Source organism: Neltuma alba, unplaced genomic scaffold (assembly GCF_004799145.2).
Source record: "Neltuma alba isolate B1F8T4 unplaced genomic scaffold, ASM479914v2 tig00011850_pilon, whole genome shotgun sequence".
NCBI classification, from domain to species: domain Eukaryota; kingdom Viridiplantae; phylum Streptophyta; class Magnoliopsida; order Fabales; family Fabaceae; genus Neltuma; species Neltuma alba.
This window is the reverse complement of record NW_021636455.1, coordinates 87,589-102,746: the sequence shown is the minus strand read 5'-3', so window position 1 is coordinate 102,746 and position 15,158 is coordinate 87,589. Positions and strand designations below refer to the sequence as shown.

The following is a 15,158-nucleotide window of genomic DNA, read 5'->3' as shown; positions in this document are numbered from 1 at the left end:
TTATTATTATAGACTACAAACAATGTCTTATATTTAAAAGTGGAGATAACATATTTTCTTATCTACAAACAAACTCTCGTATTTAAAAGTGGAGATAGTATATTTTCTTATATATAGCACACTATATACATAACTTCTAACTTTTTTTTTTGATAAATCATTTCTATATGGAGATGTCAATGATTATGCAGCTTCATTGAATTGAAGTACCGAACAAGGATTCTGATTTAGGATTTTGAAGTACGCAAATCAGACTCCCAACCGCTTACATGTGAAATATTAGCAAAAAATATGATAAAAACATTATGAAGAATAACACTTGCTTGATTAAAGCTCTGTACTATACTACTATGGTAACTTTTGTAAAATGTTGAGGGGCGAAAAGAGAGGTGTGTAGCACAATACTCTTCACAAAGCCACAAAGTATTGAGAGGTCAATTAATCGTGTGTGTGTGTACATGGAGATATGGCTATCAGGAGATAATGTATACAATGGCTGCAGCCTAAACTCAACTGAGAGTCCTCAGTACCGCCAAAAGAACCTCTGTTGTCTGTTAGGAACCACTGTGCGGCAGAGATTAATGATTTGGAAACCAACGCCGGCCAAACATGATCTCTTCTCCTATCAGCCAAATTCTACCACCATCAGGCAAAGTAAAAGGCATTATGGAAAGATTTAGACAACTTCCGTAGGCTTCACAATAAGGACTATGGATAAAAGTCTGATAACAAGTATTGGAGGGAGGACATTATAATGAGACAGTTTAGTTGACAAAAATATTTGGCATGTGGATGTATGAAATAAGACAAGTCTAGATACTAGCTAGGTAATAAAATACTACCTTCGGTCCTAATTATAGTATTTTATTTATAAAAAAAAAAAAGAGAAGAAGGCAAGCAAGCAAAGAAGGTAAATGTCGGACTAGGTTCTTGTAAGGTTATAAACTCCTTTGCGGACAAACATTTAACTGTGGAAAATAGCATGTTCAAGAGTGCCAAAATAGTGTGATGCCAGCCGGTGGGAAAAGAGAAACTAACAAGAGTATGATACTATCCAACAATCATTCCGGTATAAGGCATCACGTATTTGTCAGCTATAGGAACTGCAGCTTAACTTGGTTATTCTGTTAACTACAAAATTAACTAAGAGAAACTAACTTCTATTCAATACTTATCCCTAATTTTCATAATCCTACCCTTTATACCGCTTCATTCACATCAACTGCATGATTTCTAATGTTTCTTAAAATCAAACCAAAATGCTTCATCCTGATGACGATGTCATGAGGATTGACTGATTGTCGTCATTAGGATTGACTGAAGCTGTGACAATCAGTCAGTATTATTAGAAAATATGTTATAAATGATAGTTAGTTTATTACCCTGTTAGATTCTGCATTTCTGTTATGAAGAGTGTCAGTCTATGCCTATATATAACTAAACAATACAGAATAACAATACAAGGTGGGTTTTTCTACATACATCTTTCTGATCTCTAGCTTCTATATGGTATCAAAGCATACATAATCCTTTAGAAGTCAATCTGATCAGTGTTTCTGGCTCTGATGAACAGATCCACTAGCCAGTTTAGGGCATTCTATGAAATCATTGAGAACATGGGATATCAAGGAAGTAAGCAATGGTCCCTGTGCTTCTGAACATCACACCTCCTCAAAAATCTACCATCGCAAAAGAGCCCTTTCCTGAAAGAACCCCAGAGTGAGCCGGTTTCCTCAACAGCTACAAGATTCTTGGCATTAAACTTTCACCATATTCTGAATCCTGTTGAATGAATGACGAACAGAGGGAAACAGTCGAGGGTTGAAATTTGCAATGAAGGAGGAAGATGAGGAGGAGAAGCAAGGCAATCCATGTTTGGGCATTTCATCAAACATTTAGTTAGCATTTAGCAATGGGAATTGAAACTGAGGGAGCTTCAAGAAACAGTTACTTAACAGAAGACTCTGGCAAAAAAAGTAAAACAAAGAAAGAAACGTAGAGAGGTTAAGGAATGTGCTTACATACTAGCTCGTTTAGTTCATAAGTTAGATGTTCATTTCATCTCCTTTGATCCCTCCACCTTCCCATCAGAAGACGGTGAATGATGATAGGCAGGGTGTTTTGTATCCTAGGTACTGGTAAAACTTGTATGTTGTAATCTTTTTTTCAATTAAAAAAGAGGTGAGTGAAGGATATTTTATACGCATATGAAGGGTTTGAGCAGGATCATCAGAGTAGGAAGGCAGTATATCATGGCAAACACAACGCAACGACAAGCGTAGCAACTGCAGTTGGAAAGGAATCTTGCAATGGTGTTTACAAGGCAGAAAAGTTTGAAAAGCCTCAGTTGTATTACCTTTGGCATTTAGATTTGGGCATGTCTCCTGTAGAATGGAAACCAATGTATTAAGGCCTTATCATGATGGAAGGAAAAAAGTTCTTTATCTCTTACACCGGCTGCTTCTTATACAGTCCCTAATGCTTGCCATGTATGTACCTCAAGGAAAGCTCATAGTTTCTCTATGCTGTGTCTCAAAGTCATCACATTGAACACCTTCAATTGAATTTTACAAATTTTTGGGGTCCAACATCTGCTATGTCCATGACTGCTGATAAATAATTACATTTCATTCATTGATGCCTTTTCAAAATACAGATGGATTTATATACTGAAGAGTAAGTCAGATGCATTGACTGTTCTTCAGAAATTCAAGGCTTTAGTGGAACAGCAACTTAACAGAAGGACTAAAACTGTTCAGAGTGATTCTGGCAGAAAATTTTGGGTTTACAGAATTTCTAGAAAAAGGAGGGATTCAGCACAGGTTTAACTGTCCATATGCTCATGAACCGAATGGAAACAGGGAGAGAAGACACGGGCATATCACTGAAATGGACCTGACATTGTCCTCTTAAGCTTCTTTGCCTCTGAGCCTGTGAACAGAGGCTTTTCCTACAGCAGGGTTTATTATTAATCAGCTCCCAACTCGTACATTGGCCAATAAAGATATATTTTTTTTTGCATGAGTTTTGTACTTTAGGCAAGATTTTGCAGATGGTCCAGTAGTTTTGTATGTTTAGGGATATGATGAATTAAGGTATCTTTGACATTGCCACCGATGTTTTGCAAAATCAACACCAGAAGGAAATCACACTCTAGGACTGGGCTTTCGTCTCCAGGGGTGAAACTACAGAGGGGCCAGTGATCGAGCGATGACAACCAGGAGGTGGGCAAATAAGTAGTCACCCAACATGCAACAGAAGTAATCCTAAACAACCGGTATCACCAAATTATTAAAAACAATCCTAAACAACCGGTATCACCAAATTATTAAAAACAAGTCAACTACAGTCTACAGCTACAGTCATACGATCGGCAAACAAAAACCTATAGAAAAACAGAGGAAGAATGAGAAAGAAAAACACTTTACAGGAAGGAAGAAAGGGCGAATGGGCGAGGAATCAATCGGAATGGGAATGATGATAGTACTCATCCAAATCGAGGGTAGTAGAAGAGTCATCGGAGTCCGAGGAGGAGTAGTAATAAGAGTAATACGAATCGGGTTGAGGAAGGCAGAGGAAGTTCCAGAGGCAGAGAGCGAGACGACCCAGCTGTTGCAAAGGGAAGCAGCACACGAGATCTAAGAGCTGATCACTGCTGAGACGCTCAGGAATGCATGCCACCGATTGCCATACGTCCGCTGATGCGTGTGCCACCGAAACCACTGCCAGGCTGTTGAATACCATTTCCCTCTCTGGACGCTGTTTTCTGAGATTTCGGGATTGATTGGAAATTTTGGTTGTTCCCCGGCTCTGTTTTAATGTGATTTCTTCAGTTTGACTTTTGACAACTCCGTTCTTAATTCCAAAGACTTTATCTTCGTCTTCCTGCTCACCCCTGTCGATTCCCCCAAGTAACCTCTGATTTTCTAATCTCCAGTGCCCATCCGCAAACTTCCAATTGATTTAAAAAAAAAAAAACCAAGAAGCTGACGTCATGATTCACCCCAAATCTTTTTTACCAGCATGATTCACCCCAAATCTGACACTATGAATATTAGTAAATTTAATAAAATAATATGAATAGTAGTATCAATGTTGATATTGATAACATAACGACCAGAACTGTACAACGGGTTTTTCCTCAAGAGAGAGAACAAGAACTGGGCACCAGATATTTCATATCAAAAGAAAAGCTATAATGAGAATTATTAAATTGATTAATAGATACGTAAGGAAGATGAGTTATTTGATTCAATCAAGTAGTTACCCAGTCCACCACGTCAATAAGATTCGGAGGAACGGGTCAAAGAATTCACTTTTGACTGCATCCAAAACTGATTGGGCGATCCAAATCTCAACATGTTACCCTCAAATCTTTATCCCCATTTTAGTTTGATAAATCTGAATGTTCCGCTCTCTCACTTGCATAAAAAATCTCTGGATCCCGAGCCGCTGTCCCTCACATGCCTCAGACGTCATATCAAGAAGAAAAATTTTGAAAACCAATGTATTATGTGAAACTGTTAATTATCCGTAGGGTGAGAGATGGCCAAAATTAATTACCTACAGGGGCTTGTCAGTCTGCCTAATCGGTGAGGCAAACGGTGTCCTAGAACTGCTTTCACAGAGAAAAGAAAAAGAAAAACAACAATCAGTCTAGCGCGTCAAAAGGATTTATGGCCCTGAAAATAGCCCGATTACAGACGAAAGCCCATGGTGAATTGAGTTTGAACGCCAACAGAATGGCTTGCCTATAAAGCATGGTTAAGTTGAGTTTTACGGAGGGGAACCAATAAACATTGGGGGGGGGGGGGTTTGACATTGAGCAATTTGTATTTGTCTGTTGCTCATGATCTGACATGAAAATATCTACAATTGGGACAAGGGTTGTCATCATCTGTCTTGTTTGTCTGCGTGTGGCATGCTGAAGGAAAACGTAAGCCATTAACGAATAGTTGAAACTAAAAATCTGGTCACACTGATTCGTAAGGAAGAAAGAATTCACAAAAGATGTAGATTTTGATTGCAAATTCATAATCAATACATCATTCACTAACGCCATTACATGCTCTATATATGGACGAGCGTTTGGATAAAGAGAGACAATGGGGGACAGAATCATCACACATTGCAAAGCAGACCATGCAATGGGAACAGTATCCCTCCACTTCATAGCATCAAGAGTTCACGTCAGTTCCTTGTTATTTGATGCCGGAGCTTTCCAGCCGCTTCCGCAGCTCACTTTCTTCTTCTTTCCTCTCTTTTCACTACTGAATGCTCAAAATCTCTTAAATTATGGAGGTGACCGAGCTTCTAACCCTCCCAGCAGCTTTGACACTACTAGTCTTTTTCCTGTCTCTTCCTTTCATTACTAAATTTGTCAAAACTAGGAAACATCCGAACCTGAATCTTCCTCCAGGAAACTTAGGATGGCCGGTTATTGGGGAAACCTTTGAGTTTTTGAGATCAGGTTATGACGGCAAGCCGGAATCGTTCATAAGGGAGAGAATGGAGAAATACGACTCGAGGGTGTTCAAGACTTCAGTGTTGGGAGAGCCCATGGTTGTGTTCTGTGGGGCAGCTGGGAACAAGTTCTTATTCAGCAATGAGAACAAGGATGTTCAAGTATGGTGGCCCACCTCTGTAAGGAAGCTCTTGCGCTCTTCTTTGGTAACCAAGGTTGGTTATGAAGCTAAAACCATGAGAAAGCTGCTCATGAGTTTCCTCAATCCAGAAGCGCTCAAAAATTACTTGGCAAAAATGGACACCATTGCCTGCTGCCATATTACAACTCATTGGCAAGGTAGGTAATGAAGTCGGTGCTTATCTTCTTTTTGTTCTTCCCTTCTATCCACCATCATTTGCTTGCCAGGAACTAACGCTTAGTTCGTGGGACGTAGACTATAACTGCAAAATCCGGTACAATGGAAGCTCCACAACACCCCCCCCCCCCGGGGGGGGGTTTAGGCCCGGAATCTCCAGTTCTATTTTTCCCTTCTCTATATAGGAGAATTCGGCTGCAATCGTGATAGTCCATCTCATGTAATTTCATTGCTTGATCATTGACAAACTTAGAAAGGAAGCAACAGAATGATAAGGAGTAAAAGTTGAAGCATGACACAGCATGCAACTGAATTCTTATTTTAATCGTGCATTCTATGAATTCTCTAATTCACATGTTCCGTCGAAAATAGAAATCATCAGACATTAGATATCTTAAATCTGCCTTTATTTTAATAGCTAGCTTCCTGTTTTAGGAGTCTGCTGATTGTACCACAATTTTCTCACTTTTTTTTCCCCATTAATTCATTCTTAAGAAACTGAAAGGAGAAAAATATCAATTTCACTGACCTTTCCTAACTCGGATTTGTGAAGGGAAAGAAGTAGTGCTTGCGTATCCCACGGTGAAACAATATGCGCTTGAACTGGCTTGTTGCTTATTTGCAAGCATTGAAGATCCGATCCAGGTATCTAAACTTTCACCACAATTTGATGAATTCCTCAAAGGGGTGATAAGCTTCCCCATCAACTTGCCCGGGACAAGGTTTCACTGTGCAACGAAAGCGACAAATGCAATAAGGGAAGAACTAAAGCTGATCATAAAGAAAAGGAGACTTGATTTGGAAGAGAAGAGGGCCTCACCTACCCAAGACCTTCTCTCACATTTGCTAGTCACATCTGACGGCAACGGGAGGTTTTTGAACGAAATGGAGATTATAGATAACATACTACTACTGCTATTTGCAGGTCATGATACTTCTAGATCAGTCATAACATCGGTCATCCAGTATCTTGGCCAGATGCCTCATGTTTATGAGAAAGTGTTGGAAGGTTAGTGATAAAATCCTCGCCGTCGCTGGATAAATTAGTTTTGTATCAACGATACCTTTAAGTTTCTAGTATCAGAAGCCTGATGTTGTGTTCATGACAGAACAGCTAGAAATTTCCAAGGGGAAAGAGGCGGGGCAATTGTTGCAATGGGAGGACATTCAAAAAATGAAGCACTTATGGAATGTTGCATCCGAAGTCCTAAGACTATCTCCTCCCGTGACTGGTTCTTACAGAGAAGCTTTGAACAATATCACCTATGCTGATTATACCATCCCTAAAGGATGGAAGGTACACGCATTCTTGCTTCTGCAGCACAGCTTGTTTTAAAATTTGATGATACGCATTTCACTATGTCTTGATCTCGTCATTTTTTCCCCTTTGGCAGTTGTCGTGGAGCACCGGTTCATCGCACAAGGACCCCACATTCTTCCCAGATCCCGACACTTTTGATGCTTCAAGGTTCGAAGGAACAGGGCCTACCCCGTTTTCATATGCTCCTTTCGGAGGAGGACCTCGAATGTGCTTGGGGCAAGAGTTTGCACGGCTTGAGATTCTCGTGTTCATGCATAACATTGTGAAAAGATTCAAGTGGGAGTTATTGATTCCCGCTGAGAAATTCCTGTACGATCCCCTGCTAAAACCTTCAAAAGGACTTCCAATCCGTCTTCAACCTCAAGTTTAGCCAACTTCTTTCGTCCATTACGCATAACATGGATTACGAGTTACTTACATGTCAGCTTATATTGTCCATATTGGAATTCTAGCCACTACTCTGTCATGCTAAGGGTATCAATAATAGACATGGCCTTGATCCTATGCGGAATGCAGGAGCGTTTCTTTTGTCGTATCTTAAAGATTTTTCTTTTTTGTTACAAGTACTTTAAAGATTTTTGGTAACTTTGCTACTTCATCCCCTGCTCCTCTACCAAGTTTCCTCTCGTTTTTATTTTAGCACGTCATAGTCAAGAGAGTTGTATTGTCGTAGAAATGAACAATCTTACAGCCCATCAATTTCTTACAAGCGAGGCTAGCTATAGAAGTATATAAACTAAGATCCGAGTGATTGAAGCGAAGAGAGGAACAATCTGAACAGCAGTCAATGAGGGAGACCTATTGTTCCGAAATCATACAAGCGAACGGCAATTTCTCGGAATTATATTACTTAGACAACTCCTTAGCTCCATTGAGACATGCTTCCACGTATTGAGGTCCTTTGATTGGTATGGCAAGACTCTTTGATTTCATTTCTTATTAAAGCCGAAGAGAGACTTAATGGCATTGATGGCATTTTCATTGATAAATGATTCGTCAAATCTTTTCACTAGAGGATCAAATTCCTGTGATGCTCTTGCATTGGCCAGGTCAGGATCTGTCTTGATTCTCTGTTGACAGAATAACAATTTTTTAGACAGCTTAGCTTTTTTGCTAAGTGAAGTGATCAAATATTTTACAGTAGGCTTGCAAGTCACCTTAAAGTCTTCAAACCCTGCTTCCATAGCATCTTCAAGTGCAGAAAGCGAAGCCTGAATCTGTTTGAGAAACCATCCAGTTATTTTATAAACAAAGCTATATGCAACGACTTGATTCATTGTAGACAAGAATAATGAACTGAGCAAGAATATTATCATATATCTCAGTCGAACAATGTGTGGAAGTAAATTTGAGCGACTCATAATTCATCTATCTGTCAATGGGATGTTATTGTTTTAACGGGTTAGCCAAGCAAGCTTAAAAATAAATGTGAAGATATCCTAGGTTAATGCTGGCCAGCTTCGACAATTCCATGTTTAATCAGGATTAAACAAAAAATTAAATAGCATGAGCAATGATTGCAACATATATTTTAAACGGAAACAAATGTATACCTGATTTAGCTTGGAGTAACAACAGGCAACATTGTAACTCGCAACCGCAGCTTCCTCAGGTTCTGGCTTTGACCCCAAAACAGACTCGAACTTCTCCAATGCTTCCTCATATTTGGCATTTCTTCATTATTTATTCCAGGCAGACAAAAAAATTAGTTCTTTAGTTTATATAAATTTATTTTAGTGTGCTTGAGAAACAAGGAAATTCTAACAATGCGATTTTGGCCACGGGCACAGAAGGTTTCAAATAGAAAATGGCAGATGAGAAAGGAAATAACCTAAGATTCAAGATGAGAAGTCCCTCTTATTCTGCTAGTAAAAGACCAGAATCATGTCTGAAGCACGTAATTACCCAAAAATAAAAATACAATGCAAACTACAGGAAGAAATTGCCACTAATACACTGTTTCAAGCCATGAATAGTGAAACGAATTTCAAAGTACAGGAAAAAATTACCACTAATACACTGTTTCAGGCCATGAATAGTGAAACGAATTCAATTCATAGTAAGATCCAAATGTAACATGAGTGCATAATTTTGATATGGTAAGCAGCAGATCCTGATTTTCATCTCAAAGATCAGAATTGTAAGAAAGGCAAAACCAAATAAGACAAAGAGGGTCAGAAAGAAGATGATTTTGAGTTTCCAAGTCTTACTTGTATAGTTGTAATCCTTCTCTCAGGTCCTTTTCCCTGCGCTCTTTCTGTTCCCTTTTCCTCAAGACATTTTGCATCTGAAATTTTTGAAAGTTTGAGGAATGATATTGATTGTTCCCCAATCAGAAGTACAGTTGTGGTGCCTTTCTATGAGAAATACAATATCTCATACAGAACAACTAAGGAGTGCTAGTTTGCAGTTCTAACATCAAGACACATACTTGGATTTCCCGCACTCTGTTACTGACTACACCAGAGTTCCTCTCAGCTCGGATAATCTCCTTTTCCGTTAACTCACCTGTGTTGTCTAGCTTTCCTGTCAAAAAGAAAAATGGTGACCTAAAGGTTAAAAAATCAGAGCTCACTAGATCAGACATGTAGTGTTAATGCATCACAAGATCACTTTCCATCATGGTTATAAAAAATATGAACCGAAACTAACCATATCTCTTCTGCATTTTCATAAGTAAAGGACCAACTCTCTGGCGAATTGTGTACATCGTCCTGCCATATTCTGCAGCTGGCCAAATTTCTGTGCCAAAAACTGCACTGCATGCATTGAAACTTTTCCTCACATCTCAACCATATAAACATTAAAAATCAAACATGAAGCATTGAGTTTTCATCTTGAGATATCTTTCAAATTAATAAACGGAGACAGACAAACCATAAATGTGATAATTTCTTGTCCATCAAGAACTTCATGTGTCTAAATCTAAGGTGCTTTAGTAACAGAGTAAAAGTTCAGTCAGAACTAATATTCACCACAAAAATTAAACCATGACTAAACAAGGCATTCAATAGATTATCTTGGCCAAAATATCCTAGCACTGCACCCTTTATTTGGCTCATCGCACCCTATAGACCTAATCCGAATATAACTTTATAGAGGGGAGGGGCTTTTCGCTTCCTCGTGCAGCCTGCAGACCGATTTGACATATCATCCAGCAACTGCTGATATCGTGTCAACAATCAGAGCTTTCATTGGTTGCACTAAAAACTCGTCCACAATGACTGGAAGGAAGACTAGTCAACTTGATTCACAGAAGCTGATTCCTAGGTTCTCTCAGTCCATCCTATGGCATTCTAGTATTATAAACTAAGGTTGTGTTTGGTAGGAAGCAATAGAAATCAGGGATAGGGATTGGGATTAAGATTGAAAAAATTCATTAAAAGTGTTTAGCATAAAAGATTGCTTGTTATATGGGATTAACTAAACCCATGTATGTGGGATTGGGAAATACCATTACATCTATGGGTTTTCCTAATCCCATATAATAAGCAATTACTCATACTAAATACCATTACCATGATTTTTTTCAATTACAATCTCAATCCCTATATCTTATTTTCAATGTTTCCTGCCAATCGGACCTAAGAGTTTCTTATATCATATTTTTAAAGCTTGTGTGTGTGTCCCAAAAAGATCTCAAGTGCATGATCTCTCAAGTGCATGATTTTAGTCCTGATTTAGCCACCCCACCATTAAATTCCACCAAACCGATTAACCATCATGGACAACTAAGGATTCTGGCATCAGTCGAAGGAACAAAATTGAAAAGAAAAAGAATATGAAGAACACCTGGTGGCAATTACTTTATCCCCAACAGTGAACTTTCCAGTCCTGTCAGCTGATCCTCCCTGCGCAATCGCATCAATATAAGTTCCACCATCCCGACCCTTTGCGAATTTGAGGCCATAAGGCTGCTCTATTTCGACCTCATACTCTTCGTATCTCTCTTCTTCTCCTTCCCCAGATTCGCTCTTTTCACTCTCCTGTTTTGATGTTTGAGAACCGAGCTCGGAAGATGCTTTAACAGCAAAAAGGAACGATTTTGAGAGAAGGGTGTTAGAGAAGCAAGAAGAAGCAGTGAGATAGGGGGTGTTTCTGGAAGAAAAGAGCTTGATAGTTGGAGGATACTGAGTTGAGCTTTGGATAGTTCTTGGCAATGTAGGTGAAGTGTAGAGATATGAATGACCACTGGTAGTGGTAGACAAAGACATGATTATCATACCTTTGGCTCTAACAGTTGAAGTGCGGAGTTCTGGACAAGAGGAAGCCCATCCTTTATCTTGCCTTACGCTTGCTTATACGATGGGGACCCTCTTGAGGGAATGAGAGGCTCGGATCACAGATTGTTAGTGGCTGTAGTCTTCGGAGACGCGGGCGCGCTCTCATTTGGATACACTCATCTGATGCCACGTGTATATTGGGTGCTTTGGCATTGAAAAATGAAAAATAAAGTTGCGCTTCCGCGCGGCCGGGAAGGCTCAAGAGAGGCCGTCTCGTTGAGTGAAAAGGAGGAATAGATGCTAACTTGTGCGTTGGCCAGGAAAAAGATGCTAGCTCCTACACAAGTTTATTCACAAATATATATATTTATACACACACACACACAAAAATTTGAGTAGCTAGCACAAAAAATTATGCAAATTTACTTGTAAGAGAATTGAGTTATAAATATAAACAATTTTAAACAATTTTTTGTAGTATAAAAAATAACACAATCTTACAATATTTATTTCTAATGAGCTCCTCATTTGAAACTTATTCACAACCGTCATAATTTTGACTCTATTTCACAAGAAATATTTTGAAAGGTTTATCAATTATTTGATTTCAGTTAAAAAGATATAAATATGACACGGATAATATAGCATAGCTTTTTCTCTCATTATTAACATAAAATTTATATTTATAATAAACTACATTTTACATCCCACTTTATGGTGCGCATGATAGAAATGGTATTCTCTTGGAAAGCAGTAAAAATAGCTTTAAAAAAGAGAAAATCTTTATAAAAAAAAGTACTTCTAAAATTTCAAAATCTCATATTATTAATGACTATAAAAAAGAGTTATTATTTACTTTTTAAATGTTATCAATTATTACCAAAGTATAGTAGACAAGATTAATTTAAAATTTTGAAATTCAAAAGTTTTTTTTTTTTTGGATTCTCCCTTTAAAAAATACAAATAAATTTTTGTTTGTTGTTTTTAATAATATAATAATGTCAGAAATTTACTTACATTCTAAACTTATTTGGAAAAATTTCAATAAAATAACACTTGAATCTGCAAAATCCTAAATGGGCACTTAAACTTGCAAAATCCCAAATTAGTAATAATGACTAGATTGGAATTTTGAAATATTCGTGAATTTACAATGTTGCCTTTTAATTTTTTATAAAAACTATTAAGCCACTCTCATCAGCCAGCTGTTTGCAAGAGCTTTGGCACCAATGGCCAGGATTGCCGATGACTAATCACTAGAGGTCTAATGACAAATAACTATTTATAAGGATTTTTTTAAATCCAGTAATATGATTAATAAATTCCTTTACACTATTAACAAGTTTGGCAGCACTGTTAACAATATAGTTTTCTAAAAATTCAAAAAATGATATTTTTATAACTTGAATAATACAATATTAAAAATTCTCATAATGTTATATATTATTTGAGAGCTAATCATTAGAGCTCTAGTGGCCGGTCAACGAGACAAATGGCAATTATTTTTTGGGAATTTTTTCAAGTCTAGTAATGTCATTAACAAATTTTTTAACACTATTAACAAATATGGTATTGCTGTTAATAACAGATTTTTTAGAAAATTTAGAAAGTGGTATTTTTTAAATTAAATAACACAATTAACAAGTCATGTAATAATATTAACAACTCTTATAACACCATTAACCACGTGATCTGAGAGTTTTTTATATTTGAGAGATTAGTCATAAGTGGGAAATTTTTCAAATCCTGTAATGTGGTTAAGAACTTTTTTTTTTAAACACAATTAACAAGTTTGGTATTACTATTAATAACATGTTTTTCAAAAAATTTAAAAAGTGGCATATTTAAAACTTTAGTAATGCAATTAATAGGTCATATAATGATATTAATAACTCTTATAACCATATTGATTGCCTAATAAATGAAAAAATTTTGCTGCCCAACTTTTAGAACGAGCTGACATTATAAAAATTGTTAATATCATTATATGACTTGTTAACCACATTACTAAAATTATAAAAATACTAATTTTTAAATTTATTGAAAAACTTATTATTACCAGTGATATCAAACTTGTTAACAATATTAAAGAATTGACTAATCTCGTTACAAAACTTAAAAAATTCCCCATTTATGATGCCATCACTAATCTCCCAAACTATAAAAAACTCTAAAATCACATAGTTAATAGCTTTATGAAAATTGCTAGTATTAATATATGACTTGTTAATTATAACATTCAAGTTGTAAAAATACTACTTTTATTATTAACGGCGGTGATATGAAACTTCAGTTAAAAAACTTGTTGATTGAGCTGCTGCAATTGAAAACACCTCCCAAAAAAAAAATAGTTACTACAAAACTCCAGTAATTAACTCTGAAATCATATGGTTATGAAAACTGTTACGTGATTTATTAATAATATTACTCAAGTTATAAAAATACTATGCCATTTTTTGAAATCCTTAAAATACTTGTTAAAAACAATACCAAGCTTCAAGTCAGAAACATAAGACAATACCAAACTTAATAACATTAAAAAAATTATTAATCACATTAGACTTAAAAATACTTCTTAAAAAATAACCGCCACTGGCTAAAGCTCCAACATTCAAAAATAAAGAACAATTCTGTCACTTTTTATCAACTACTACTTTCGGTACTTCCAGTCCTAAATATAAAAACTAATTGACTAATTTAATATATTTAAAAAATAAAATAAATTAATTATTTGCAATAAATAGGTGTTATCTTTCCTAAAATATCCCCACTAATTAAATTTATCAGTTAGAACTATCGTTATTAAAAGGACTATTTAAAAAAATGATAAACAAAATGAATTAAATTTTAGGGTGAAAGAGCAAATTTACCTATTGGAATATCGAAAAGAAGTATCAAGCACCATAATAAAATGTTGAGAGCAAAAATGCACATGAGCTTTTGAGAAGGGAACAAAAATGTCCATGCTGTCAACTCTTATAAACGGGCGTTACTTTTTTTTTTTTGTGGGTACCACTAAGTGTCCACATAATTTATACTCTATCCAATAGAAACATGCCAGTTCAGACCATATTAATTCTATTTGTCATATTCTCTCTCTTCTTATAATTACCTCACTTTAAATTATTTTTTTTTTTAATTACTGCCTAATCTAACTAAACCCAGTCCCATCAAAATTGATGGAACTCAATTCCATCCTTATACCCATGGAGCTCAGTTCTTGCCTCTGTTCTTTCTTCACTCGCCATCTATACCCTCAGCTCTTCTGACCGTGGTCAACCCATCTTACATAGTCATCTCTTCCACTAGTCACCCCACCCTTGTCCTCGCCGACACTGACACCATCATTGTTGCTGTCTTCGACACCCATCACCATCGCTATCTTGGGCATCCCAAGCTTCTTCATCTCACATGACAGGTGCATCTTAAATCTCAAATCGTTCTCCTGCCTTTGGCATCCACTTGTAGAAGACGATCTCCGCGATCATCTACAATAAGTGCATCTGAAATCATTTTCCTGTTTGATGGGTTTTTGTGTTCTGCAAGTTGAACAAGTTCTGAAGCTACACAGAGGCCATGCTACAATTTATATCTTCTCCATTGGAATTTTTTCCATCTTCTTTTCCTCCGTTGTGATTTTTGCCTGTAATTTTATTGCTCCATCTTCTCCCCCATCCTTGCGAATTTTACTTGCAATTTTCTAGTGTTAATGTTAACTTTCTGCAAGAATTTGGTGTTAATGGCTACCATTAATAGTAGTGAAGCTTTAAAACCCATAGATGCCATTGTAAC

The 15,158-nt window shown here is 36.8% G+C and overlaps 3 protein-coding genes across 5 annotated transcripts; 1 reads left to right on the top strand and 2 right to left on the bottom strand.

Annotated features, from left to right (window-relative positions):
• Positions 1-277: 277 nt before the first annotated feature.
• On the bottom strand, positions 278-4,503 carry LOC114718548 (uncharacterized). 3 transcript variants are annotated; one of them, XM_028903901.1, is made up of 3 exons: positions 4,268-4,503; positions 3,429-3,951; positions 278-636 (listed from the first exon to the last, which is right to left on the bottom strand). In XM_028903901.1, the coding sequence occupies exon 2, from the start codon at positions 3,742-3,744 to the stop codon at positions 3,460-3,462; it is 285 nt and encodes a 94-aa protein (XP_028759734.1). In that variant the 5' UTR covers positions 3,745-3,951; positions 4,268-4,503; the 3' UTR covers positions 278-636; positions 3,429-3,459. The 3 variants fall into 3 exon arrangements, with proteins under 3 accessions (XP_028759734.1, XP_028759735.1, XP_028759737.1); XM_028903902.1 differs by lacking the exon at positions 4,268-4,503 and having other exon boundaries at positions 278-622; positions 3,429-4,087; XM_028903904.1 differs by lacking the exons at positions 278-636; positions 4,268-4,503 and adding an exon at positions 1,182-1,782 and having other exon boundaries at positions 3,429-4,088.
• A 528-nt stretch (positions 4,504-5,031) lies between these two features.
• On the top strand, positions 5,032-7,678 carry LOC114718503 (beta-amyrin 28-monooxygenase). The gene is made up of 4 exons (XM_028903838.1): positions 5,032-5,803; positions 6,376-6,831; positions 6,932-7,119; positions 7,217-7,678. Exons 1-4 carry the CDS (start codon positions 5,296-5,298, stop codon positions 7,511-7,513), a joined length of 1,449 nt encoding a protein of 482 aa, XP_028759671.1. The 5' UTR covers positions 5,032-5,295; the 3' UTR covers positions 7,514-7,678.
• Positions 7,679-7,790: 112 nt separating this feature from the next.
• LOC114718504 (protein MET1, chloroplastic) lies at positions 7,791-11,422 on the bottom strand. Its single transcript, XM_028903839.1, has 7 exons — positions 10,936-11,422; positions 9,796-9,902; positions 9,575-9,669; positions 9,354-9,430; positions 8,697-8,817; positions 8,301-8,360; positions 7,791-8,213 (listed from the first exon to the last, which is right to left on the bottom strand). Exons 1-7 carry the CDS (start codon positions 11,364-11,366, stop codon positions 8,073-8,075), a joined length of 1,032 nt encoding a protein of 343 aa, XP_028759672.1. The 5' UTR covers positions 11,367-11,422; the 3' UTR covers positions 7,791-8,072.
• Between the last annotated feature and the right edge of the window lie 3,736 nt (positions 11,423-15,158).